The sequence below is a fragment of the Hyperolius riggenbachi genome, chromosome 10, assembly GCF_040937935.1.
Source record: "Hyperolius riggenbachi isolate aHypRig1 chromosome 10, aHypRig1.pri, whole genome shotgun sequence".
In the NCBI taxonomy this organism is placed as follows: Eukaryota; Metazoa; Chordata; class Amphibia; order Anura; family Hyperoliidae; genus Hyperolius; species Hyperolius riggenbachi.
The window spans coordinates 12,714,204-12,726,225 of NC_090655.1; the positions used below are offsets into that span (position 1 = coordinate 12,714,204).

Below are 12,022 nucleotides of genomic sequence, written 5' to 3' on the forward strand. Positions count from 1 at the left end.
AGAGAGGGTCCCGCTGCTTGGGCAGGGGGCCGTGGAAGGGTTTGGGAAGCCTCTTGACCATCCATTCGTGCTGCCAAGGTAAGTATCTAGTTTTTTTAATCACTTCAGGTACTCTTTAAGTGTTCCAGAGACGCGATTCAGCTCATTACACGTCCCTTAGCGGCAGCACCTGCGCCCGTCTCGCTTTTTATTTCCCCTCGCAACTTTTACGTCCGTTCGCTCGGTCTGGAGGGACGCGGCAGCGACTGACAATATAGTCACAATGTGTCCCACAAATCCCATACGGCTTTTTCAGCACAATATCTGGATGGAATATTTTATTGTTATTGCTTTTTATGAGTCTGCCGGAGGGGCCGTCGCCATCGCGTGGTAATAACGGAGGGGCTTCGTCGTGGCCAATAAACACCGCCTGTTCCACATGAGATGCCGTCCCCGTGGCTGAAAGTCAAGCTGACGAGTCTCATTCTTAGATCAGAAGTTTAATAAAATAGAGCAGTGGCAATATCCCGACTTTCCTCCGCGCCGCGGTAATCCATCTGCGTAACCCGAGGCTCCTCGGCTTGCTTGCCGCGGCCCCATTTCATCGCAATTCACATGTACGGCAGGGAGTGGCGCTATTCCACTGATGCGTTTCCAGTGTGAAAAGCAGAAGTCGGCTCTGTAAAAACACCCTGGTTTTGATTATTAGGCAACACGTTGGTATACTTATAATTAAAGGGAGTTCTAACATCCCCCCTAAAAATAGCTAAATGAAGTGCCCTAAATATATATATTTTTTCTCCATATGTCACCCAATTTTTTCTATTATTACCTGGTCCGGGTGCCTTTGCCAAATTGCAGGAAGGGTGCAGTGACGGAAGGATTGTGGGATTTTTTATTTTTTTTTTAGCTACAGTAACTAGCTTATCTCAGCATGCAGATAAATGAAAGCTTCCTGTTTGGGATAAGGAACGGTCACTATGACCAGAAGGTGGTTGAAGAGTTTAAGCAGTGATGTAAGCCTGTTGTCTAGGTGATAATTGCTGTAGGAGGAACAGTAAGCTGTGGCAGTAGGGAGGGAAAATTAACACTGAGCTGATTAGAAAAAAAAACAAACAAAAAAAAAACACTAAACAAAACACAGAAGTGATGTCAGTTTTGGCATCAAAGAAAACCAGAAAAGAAGGGAACCAACAGATTTTTTTTTTTGTATCTGCGGTGTAGCAGGGGTGGGGGTGGCAGATGGGACATAGAGGCATGTTCCTTGGTCTATGTCATGCCCCTGTGTCCCCTATGCTTATCAGCAATCTCAAGGGGAAGGGGGGTCCCTTGGAGGAGAGGCCACCGTAGGCGTCACTCCCTCCTCTCGATGACCCTTCGCCAGCTATCCTCCGCCTTTCAGAGCTCTGTGCTTCTCGGATGAGAGATCCACTCTCAGGCAGTCCCCTCGGGGTCCCCTCCATAGCAGCCACTGACCAGTGCAGGGCAGCAGACTCTACGCATGCACGAGGGCACGTGGCTGCGCAGCTTGCACTCCCATTGCTAGGAACTTTTTATATATTAACTCTGACCCACTAGAAATCGCAAAACTATCCATTCACTATCCACGGCGCTGCAATTAATCTTCAATCGCAATACAACATTGCTAAGAGTCGCATCCTACCAAACAGTGCAGTCTTACAGTGAGGTATACAGTACCACGCAAGTATACCTCATCCGCAACCGAGAACATTTCCATTGTTTACTGTCCTGATAGGATGTGGGAATTCTCTCCCAATGTGACATGGGCAGAACCAAACACTTTCCTGTAGTGGAAAGAGGTAGGATTTAATTGTTTAGGGTTTTTTATTTTAACCACTTAAGGACCAGGGCATTGTTGTTTGATCTGTGCTGCGTGGGCTCTCCAGCCCGCAGCACAGATCGTGATTTAGGCAGGGCGATCAGACTTTCCCCCCCTTTTTTCCCCACTAGGGGGATGTCCTGCTGGGGGGGTCTGATCGCCGCCACTCTGTGTGGCCAAGCGATTTTCCTCTCTCCCTCTCGCGCTGGCTGTGTGCGACACAGGACGGAGATCCGTCCTGTACCGCCTCTAATAGGCTTTAGCCTATCAGACGGCGGCGATCCCCGGCCAATCAGAGGCCGGGGATCGCTGATCTCCTGTACGGCGCTGCTGCCGTATGGATGTAAACAGCGGGGATTTCTTCCCCGCGTGTTTACATTTAGCCTGCAAGCCGCAATCGGAGGCTCGCAGGCTGTTTACGGAGACACCCCATGGATACACCACTTCAACCTGCCGACGCCTATCGGTGTTAGGTGGTCGTTAAGTGGTTAAACTCACAAAGCCATGGAGATGCCAGCAACAGCCACTATAGGGTAATCTCTCCAGAAAGCAGTAACAACTGAAGCAAGCAGTATATGGAGGCTGCCATATTTGTTTCCTATCAAACAATACCAGTTACCTGGCAGCCTTGCTGATTTATTTGGCTGCAGTAGTGTCCGAATAACAACCCAAACAAGCATGCAGCTCATCTCGTCAGTTCTAACAAAAATGTCAGAAACACCTGATGTGCTGCATGCTTGTTCAGGGGCTATGGCTAAAAGCATTAGAGGCAGAGGATCAACAGGGCAGCCAGGCAACTGGTATTAAGGAAATAAATATGGCAACCTCCATATAATTACTTCACCTCTTGCTTCAGTTGTCTTTTAAAAAGACAAAACCAAACAAGAAAAGCGCAAAACAAAAACCCCTAATAATAATAATGGTACTTTTCCGTTAGCCGGGCGTATCCGGCAGGTGGCGCTAATTACATTAAAAGTTCACATTAACACAAAAGTGTTAATGTAACCACTTGTCGGCAGGTGGAGCTAATTAAATGAATACTTGACGTCACTTAAAATTGTTAATGTCGCCGAACGTATAGTGTTTGAAGTGGCCGGCTGGCTGCGGCCAAATGTATATTAAAAAGTGAGTTAATTGAATGACAAATAAGCTGGCGGCTTATACAATACTGGCCGCCGGCAGGGACATGCATGTCCACTCAGAGTCGTTCGTAGCGGCAGGGAATCCTGCTTGTTTTATTGCGACGAATGACTCTGGGGGGACACGAGTGTCCCCCCAGGGCTGCCAGTGTTCTATTGTATAGAAAAGAGAGGGCAAGGGGGGGAGGAGAGCAAGAGCCGAAGCCGGCGGCTTTATCTGTTACATTGCTGCCGGCTTATTTGTCATTCAATTTACTCACTTTTTAACATACATTTGGCCGCAGCGAGCCGGCCACTTCAAACACTATACATTCGGCGACATTAACAATTTTACGTGACGTCAAGTATTCATGTAATTAGCGCCACCTGCCAACAAGCGGTTACATTAAGGGAAGGTTCACACAGTTAAAAAAATCCAAATCCACTTACCTGGGGCTTCCTCCAGCCCGTGGCAGGCAGGACGTGCCCTCGGCGCCTCTCCGCAAGCTCCCGGTGTTCTTCGGTGGCCGACCCAACCTGGCCGGCTGCCAGGTCGGGCTCTTCTGCACTCCAAAATGCGCCTCACGGCGGCGCGCTGACATCATCGGACGTCCTCGGGGCTGTACTGCGCAGGCGCAGAACTACTGCGCCTGCGCAGTACAGCCCAGAGGACGTCCGATGACGTCAGCATGCCCTCTTGAGGCACACGCAGAAGAGCCCGACCTGGCAGCCAGTCAGGTCGGGTGCGCCATCGGAGACCAGCAGGAGCGGCACCGAGGGCACGTCCAGCCAGCCACGGGCTGGAGGAAGCCCCAGATAAGTGGATTTGGATTTTTATTTTTTTTTATTGTACCACGGATCTTCCCTTTAATGTAATTAGCGCCACCTGCCGGATGTGCCCGGCTAACGGAAAAGTACCATAATAATATATATTAATATTTTTAGAGGGTTGTGCTTTAAACATTATAATTCATAAGATTCTAATTTTCAGATTCTGTTCCCACTTTACACGTGGATAGGATCACACTAGGCAGAATAATATAATAGTATATGTGGTTTCCATAGCACATAGTAGAAAATGCATATGTGATTCTACCTAGTGTATTCCTACCCAGGGTAGCTCAAAACTGAGTCAATGAGCTACAACTACTGCAGGTTTGGCCAGGCCCAAGTCCCAGCTGCATGCAATTTGCAACCAAGCCAGAAAATCAGTGTCTCGCCATTACTTTTAACTGCAGGCAGCTGAGCTGCAAGTCTTGTGGGGTAAGAAAAAAAATATATTTTTGAAAAGGTTGTTATGTGTATGAGCCTTTAGTTCATCGCACTTTGCATTCAAAATATTATTTATTTTCTGATTGCAAGCACATGAAATATGACAAACAAACATTCCCAGGTTTGTTAGGGCTGATCCCCCTAGCGTCGCGTTTGCGGCGGCGACACGTTCGGGCTTTCAGCAGCCTTCACGTAGCTTTCAGATGCGGTCGGCGGTTTTCTTCCCCTAGGGGAACATTACCCATGGCGGTTAACTGCCCCAGGACGCTACATGCAGCGTCCAGGGTCGCCTTGAACGCCTGGGAAAATCGGGACCCGAACGCCACATTCACGTAAACGCCCGGTACAAACGCTCCCGTTCACTTGAATGGAAGCGTTTAACGCCAAGTCCTGAACGCTGGCGGTAGACGCCCATCTGAACCAGGCAGCCCTTATGCTTTCTGAGCACAGGAGAGAGTGGATTCAGGTAAAGTTTATATATCTCGCTAAAATAAATAAAAATATTATTATTTACTTTAAAATAACCCTAGGAGTAGTCATTAAAATACAAACTAGGATAAAATAATAGGCACTGTAGTATTATACAGAGGAGGCTCCTCCCCCTCCATACACACATGCAGAGCAGATAGAAATCGCACTCACTGCCTCGCGCGCACTGCAGTCTCTCTCCCGGCTGAAATGACGTCACGCAGGCATTTCACGCAATATGAAGCTTTTCGGGCGTGTCGGCTTCCGTACTGCTCTTCACCATCTCTCACTTCCCAGCGCGTCGCCCTAGCAACCAGGAGACAACAGCTCCGCGCCACGCGCCAGCATCACATGACCCGCCCCAGCCAAGTCTACCAGCGCAGAGGCAGATGGAGAGCAGCACAGCAGGTGAGGGGGGCGTCAGCTGGGACTTGTAGTGCCACAGCAGTTACCATGGCAGCCATGTGCTGGAAGTGTCCCCAGTGCTGTTAAGTGACATTTATCTGCAGTGTTTATTCACAGGAGTAGCTTGGGAGTGGGGATGGTTCATGAGATGCAAACCATTTCAAGTTGATGCAGTATTATGCAAATGTATGCAGCTTGAAAATGAACCAATCAGATGCTGCTGAAGTAAAATTCAATTGGTTCATTTTTCAAGCTGCATATATTTGCATACAAAATTTGCATACTCCTGCATCAACTCAAAATTATTTGCATCTCATTGACCTGGGAGCACGCTTACTGGAAACGCATGGCGGTAAACCTGGGAGCACGCTTACTGGAAACGCATGACGGTAAACCTGGGAGCACGCTTACTGGAAACGCATGACGGTAAACCTGGGAGCACGCTTACTGGAAACGCATGACGGTAAACCTGGGAGCACGCCTACTGGAAACGCATGACGGTAAACCTGGGAGCACGCCTACTGGAAACGCATGACGGTAAACCTGGGAGCACGCCTACTGGAAACGCATGACGGTAAACCTGGGAGCACGCCTACTGGAAACGCATGACGATAAACCTGGGAGCACGCTTACTGGAAACGCATGACGGTAAACCTGGGAGCACGCTTACTGGAAACGCATGACGGTAAACCTGGGAGCACGCCTACTGGAAACGCATGACGATAAACCTGGGAGCACGCTTACTGGAAACGCATGACGGTAAACCTGGGAGCACGCCTACTGGAAACGCATGACGATAAACCTGGGAGCACGCTTACTGGAAACGCATGGCGGTAAACCTGGGAGCACGCTTACTGGAAACGCATGACGGTAAACCTGGGAGCACGCTTACTGGAAACGCATGACGGTAAACCTGGGAGCACGCTTACTGGAAACTCATGACGGTAAACCTGGGAGCACGCTTACTGGAAACGCATGATGGTAAATCTGGGAGCGCGCCTACTGGAAACGCATGACGGTAAACCTGGGAGCACGCTTACTGGAAACGCATGACGGTAAACCTGGGAGCACGCTTATTGGAAACGCATGACGGTAAACCTGGGAGCACGCTTATTGGAAACGCATGACGGTAAACCTGGGAGCACGCTTATTGGAAACGCATGACGGTAAACCTGGGAGCACGCTTACTGGAAACGCATGACGGTAAACCTGGGAGCACGCTTACTGGAAACGCATGACGGTAAACCTGGGAGCACGCTTACTGGAAACGCATGACGGTAAACCTGGGAGCACGCTTTCTGGAAACGCATGACGGTAAACCTGGGAGCACGCTTTCTGGAAACGCATGACGGTAAACCTGGGAGCACGCTTACTGGAAACGCATGACGGTAAACCTGGGAGCACGCTTACTGGAAACGCATGACGGTAAACCTGGGAGCACGCTTACTGGAAACGCATGACGGTAAACCTGGGAGCACGCTTTCTGGAAACGCATGACGGTAAACGCCTGCAAAATGGCATCCTAAGTAAGCCTATGGGCTGCAGCAAAGAATGGTATTCATGTGAGTTGCGCAATGCTCGTTTTAAAAATCGCACACAAGTTTGCTTTATCCCACATGTGGTACGTGACTCATGTGAGACGCATACAATGGTTTTTCTATGGAGCATAAAAAAAAGCCCATTTGATCATGTATTTTTTTTTCTCTTGAAAAGGCATGTTATCAGTGGCGTAGCTAAGGAGCTGTGGGCCTCGATGCAAGTTTTACAATGGGGCCCCCAAGCACTCTATACATAGCAATTGATACGGTGCACCAAAACCTGCCAATGGCAACTACAGTGTCAGAGGTGCAAGAAGGGGATGGGGAGCAGCTTGTTAATGTTTATTACTATTCAAAGTATCTATAGAAGTGATTATTATGAGCACAGGACCAATAGAGAGCTAATACTGTAGTTGAGGGAAGGCCCTTCGGGGCCCCTCTGGCCCAAGGGCCCCAATGCGGTCGCTACCTCTGCACCCCTATTGCTACACCCCTGCATGTTATTAAAAATAATGTATAACATCTAAAAAAGTGCAAATGTGTATAAAAACTCAGAAATGTATATGCCATGCCAGCAGGTACCCAAGTGGAAATACTGCCAGGGCTGTGGAGTCGGGCTTTGGAGTTGAGTAGTCAGTCATTTTGGGTACCTGGAGTCGGTCGATTCATAAACTGAGGAGTTGGAGTCGGATGATTTTTGGACCAAATCCACAGCGCTGAAGACTGCGCATGCCGCACACGCCGGCTACGTCTCTCCATGGGCGTGCGTGTGTACTCCCGCAGACATCCTGTGAACGGGGCTGGTTACAGCTTAACGGCGGGCCAAGTGAGCTGTGGTAAGCCTATGAGCACCCCCAACACTTCTCTTTGCAGAGCACCATGCGTTTTCTGCCATATGCGTTTCTGCGGGTTTTTTTCCACTGCGTGGAGGCAGTGCATTTGATTGGCTCAGCTCCAGATTGCAAACACTTTGCATGAAAATTGCATGCAAGTCAGAATTATTTGCATGTCCCCCCCCCTGACTCTGTTGAGGCTAATCAAATTCAGGAATAATGGTTAATTAACGCAACGCTCAAGCTAACTGTTAGGTCTCTTTTCCCCGGACTGTTAAGGTGCATACACACATCAGACTATAGTCTTTGGAAAATGAAAGATCACAGACTAATCTTACCACCCTTTATGTAGTATGAGAGCCATACCTTCACAGTCTATTCTATGGAGCTGAACTCCCCATCAGAAAAAAATCTTTGCAAGATGTTGCACACACAGATGCTGCACACACTCAAAAGATCTGTAGCTGCAAAAGATCTGTTCCTGCCAAAAATCCATTCCTGCAAAATGCAATGATAGTCTATGGGATCTGCAGATCCTCATACACACATGATTTAACTGACATTCATCTGCAGATCAGATCCACCAGGATGGATTTTCAGATCTGCGGATGATTGCTTGATCTGCAGATGAATGTCAGTTAAATCATGTGTGTATGATGATCTGCAGATCCCATAGACTATCATTGCATTTTGCAGGAATGGATTTTTGGCAGGAACAGATCTTTTGCAGCTACAGATCTTTTGAGTGTGTGCAGCATCTGTGTGTGCAGCATCTTGCAAAGATTTTTTTCTGATGGGGAGTTCAGCTCCATAGAATAGACTGTGAAGGTATGGCTCTCATACTACATAAAGGGTGGTAAGATTGGTCTGTGATCTTTCATTTTCCAAAGACTATAGTCTGATGTGTGTATGCACCTTTAGGCAGTGAAATGCCTCTCAAACTCTCAACTGCTCACTGCTGCTTGTTGCCTGGCAACTGCTTGCTGAGCACACAGTTCAACAATCCATGGAAAAGAGACCTTAATTAGTCATTCGCTCTGAAATCTAATTATTGCTTTGTGTAAATTTAACTTTGTTGTGTTGCAGCGATTGCACAATGCTTTGTATAGAGCTTTGTTGTGTTGCAGTGATTGCACAATGCTTTGTATAGAGCTTGTTGTGTTGCAGCGATTGCACAATGCTTTGTATAGAGCTTGTTGTGTTGCAGCGATTGCACAATGCTTTGTATAGAGCTTTGTTGTGTTGCAGTGATTGCACAATGCTTTGTATAGAGCTGGTTGTGTTGCAGTGATTGCACAATGCTTTGTATAGAGCTGGTTGTGTTGCAGTGATTGCACAATGCTTTGTATAGAGCTTGTTGTGTTGCAGTGATTGCAAAATGCTTTGTATAGAGCTTGTTGTGTTGCAGTGATTGCACAATGCTCTATCTGCCGCTGGGGAGTGACCTGTTGCTAATCCCTGACTTCTCCTAGTTACAAGAGACCTAATAGTAGCAGTTACCTGCAGTCAGTTAGGCAGTGATGTGGCGGTGGCGAGGTCTCCCCGCACGTATGGACGGGCACAGAGGATGAAGCAGTTACCTGCAGTCAGTTAGGCAGTGATGTCGCCGTGGCAGTGGCGAGGTCTCCCCGCACGTATGGACGGGCACAGAGGATGAGCTCGGAGGAGGGGAACCATGAGTTGCTCAGAGACGTGACACGTAGCCGGCAGCAGAAGGTGGTGACTGACATTATCCATGCAGGCTCAGGCATGTCCTATTCCACCAGGGCATAGCAGCAACTAATGCTTTCTAGTAAAGGACCGGCTTTATTTAAACTAAGCAACTGAAGTGAGAATGATATGGAGGCTGCCATATTTATTTCCTGGTAAACAATACCAGTTCCCTGGCAGTCCTGCTGATCTGTTTGCCTGCAATAGTTTCTCAATCACACACCAGAAACAAGCATGCAGCTAATCTTGTCAGATCTGACAATAATGTCAGAAATGCCTGAGATGCTGCATGCTTGTTCAGGGTCTATAGCTGAAAGTATTAGAGGCAGAGGATCAGCAGGATAGCCAGGCAACTGGCATTGCTGAAAAGGAAATCAATATGACACCCTGAACAAGCATGCAGGTCAGATGTCTATGATGAATCTGACAAGATTAGCTGCATGCTTGTTTCAGGTGTGGGATTTATGCTGGGTATACACGGAGCGATCCGGCGACTCGATTAGCCGCCGGATCGACTTCCGCTGCGTCCCCGCTTGTACCTGTGGCCGCCCGGATCGATTCCCGCTCTTCCCCCGCTGGCGCTTCCTTACCTTCCGCTCGATACCACGCTATTGTCCGCCTGCAGGAATCGATCCGCGCGGTGATCGGACCTGTCGGATATTATCAATTGAGCCATCAGAGGCTCAATTGATAAGGAACTATCGCTCCGTGTATGCCCAGCATTAGACCCTACTGACCGGAAAGATCAGCAGGGCTGCCAAGCAACTGGTATTGTTTAAAAGGAAATAAGCATGGCAGCTTCCACAGGTCTCACACCTCTGGTTCCGTTTAGCGCTCGTTCACACTATAAGCGTTTCTGGGTTTGTTTGTTTTTTTGTTTTATTTTTAAAGCTCTGGCGATTTTAGAAATCTCACTAAAAGCGCTTGTGCAATGAATCCCTATGACAGTGTCCACATGGGAGCGTTCAATCTCTTTGAAATAGTAAACACGCTGCCTGTACCATTTTCTGAGTGCTTTGGCTCAATGGAAGGTATAGGGAAATTGCAAAGAGCTTGAAAAAACGCTTTGTATTGCGATTTTCCCCAGCGCTTTTATGAATACAGTAGTGACCTTAGCCCGTTTTAAAAACACCTGCACACACGGCCGGCCCTTCCTCCCCTTCAGTGTCTCTGCGTCCCTCCCTGCACATGCGCAGTGCTACAGAACACACACGGACATGGGGTGCAGAGACACTAACCGGCGCTAAGTGTTAGCGCCGGAGTGAAAAGCCACTTAGTGCCTGAAAAGTAGCTTTGCGCTGACTAATTGTCGCACAACGTTACATCGTGCTGAAAACATTGCACTGCGCGCAAACTGCGGTGCGACAAATGCCGCATATGGTGCACCAGTGCGATGCTAAAGGGGCACCATATGCCCCGTTTTTGTCCACCACATAAGACGTTAATGGCGCTGCGAAGTGCGCGGTGCTGTGCGCGATATGTGGGCGCAAACAATCTAACGCCCTGGTTTGCGCCCAAAAAGTGTTAAGGCTCTCTAACTGGCTTAGCGCCGGTTAGTGAATCAAGGCCTTAGGTTTTATTATAGAGGATACATTGGCTATCATTCATAAAACTGTTGTCGGTAAAGTAAATCTATGCGGGAAAACACCGCTGGCAATTCAGCCCTGTAAATCGGCAAGTCGGGGCCAGTCGGCACAGGCGCAGTGCGGCCAAACGCGCTCCCCACGTTTCATTTCCGCGGCTGGGAGTGTCCTGTGCCTGCGCAGATGGGGGAGCGCATGCACAGAAAGCACCCCGACTGCTCGCAGTTACCTGGCCAGATTGCGGAAGCTACAGGCAGCAGGGGGAAATGCGATGAGGGAGCGATCAAGCCGAAGGGGGCTGGGGGAAGCCCCAGGTATGTATCAAAGTTTATTCAGTCGTCGTAGGTTTCCTTTAAACCGTACCTGAGACATGACTCTAAAGATGCCTATACACGGTACAATAGAAACGTTTGATTTTCCAGTTTATTTGACTAAAACGATCGAATCGAATGTAAGCCAAAAAAACTTTTTTTCGCTTTAAGAAAAACGAACGATTATACCGTTTTTTTTTTTTTCTCAATAAAAATCCAATTGGACATGTTGGAAAAATCAGAATAATTGAACAAAATTATCTAATCGAAACAATTCTACCATGTATGGGCACCATTAGAATTACTTACCTGCGGCTTCCTGTCGCCCCCTTGAGGCTGCTCGGTCCCTCCCATCTCTCCGGCCCCCACTGGATGGCCTGGTACTCTGACCGAGTCGTGCTTGGTCACGCACACGCCGTGTCATAGAATCGGTTGGATATCGATGCTGGAAATAGTTATATATGGGCACCATTATAGTTTGAGACGAGGGAAGACATTTGACGTGTGTTGGCAAATTGGTAAATGTAACGTTTATTTTAGATGATGTAATGGCAGCTCTGTTTTCCGAAGCACCGGCAAATATTGCGCATTGACGACACTTTGGCTGTAAGAAATGAATCTCCAGAAACGTTCCATAATTCAGATCGCGGCCTCAGCTGCGGTAATTGCGTAATCTGCTGACTATGGCCTTAATGGAGCCGTTCGCCGCTGTGTTGCGTTCGGCGGCCGCGCACTCCTGAGAGCGCCGTAAAATGTCATCTCCGTCCCCAGTCTTAACTGCGCATCTCATCGGATAATTCACCTAGGCCCCCCGCCGATCCACTCAATTGCCAATCATAATTACAGCTGCGACTTTCACCACATTTCTTCTCGACTCGCAATTAAAATGCGATTTAATTACTGACATCTAGCGTGTCTTTGATTTTAATCATATTTTCACCATTTAATGATTACCAACCACCTGC

The 12,022-nt window shown here is 48.2% G+C and overlaps 2 protein-coding genes across 2 annotated transcripts in view; one reads left to right on the forward strand and one right to left on the reverse strand.

Moving 5' to 3' along the window:
- Nucleotides 1–4,955, reverse strand: part of DHX32 (DEAH-box helicase 32 (putative)) — a 118,058-nt gene extending 113,103 nt beyond the window's left edge. Inside the window, exon 1 of the mRNA XM_068255728.1 lies at nt 4,852–4,955. The gene's annotated coding sequence lies outside the window, so the exon portion shown is untranslated. The remainder of the gene's footprint in view (nt 1–4,851) is intronic.
- FANK1 (fibronectin type III and ankyrin repeat domains 1) overlaps nt 4,923–12,022 on the forward strand; it is a 125,879-nt gene continuing 118,779 nt past the window's right edge. The window contains exon 1 of the mRNA XM_068255733.1: nt 4,923–5,085. Coding sequence (XP_068111834.1) covers nt 5,067–5,085 — 19 coding nt within the window. The 5' untranslated portion in view covers nt 4,923–5,066. The remainder of the gene's footprint in view (nt 5,086–12,022) is intronic.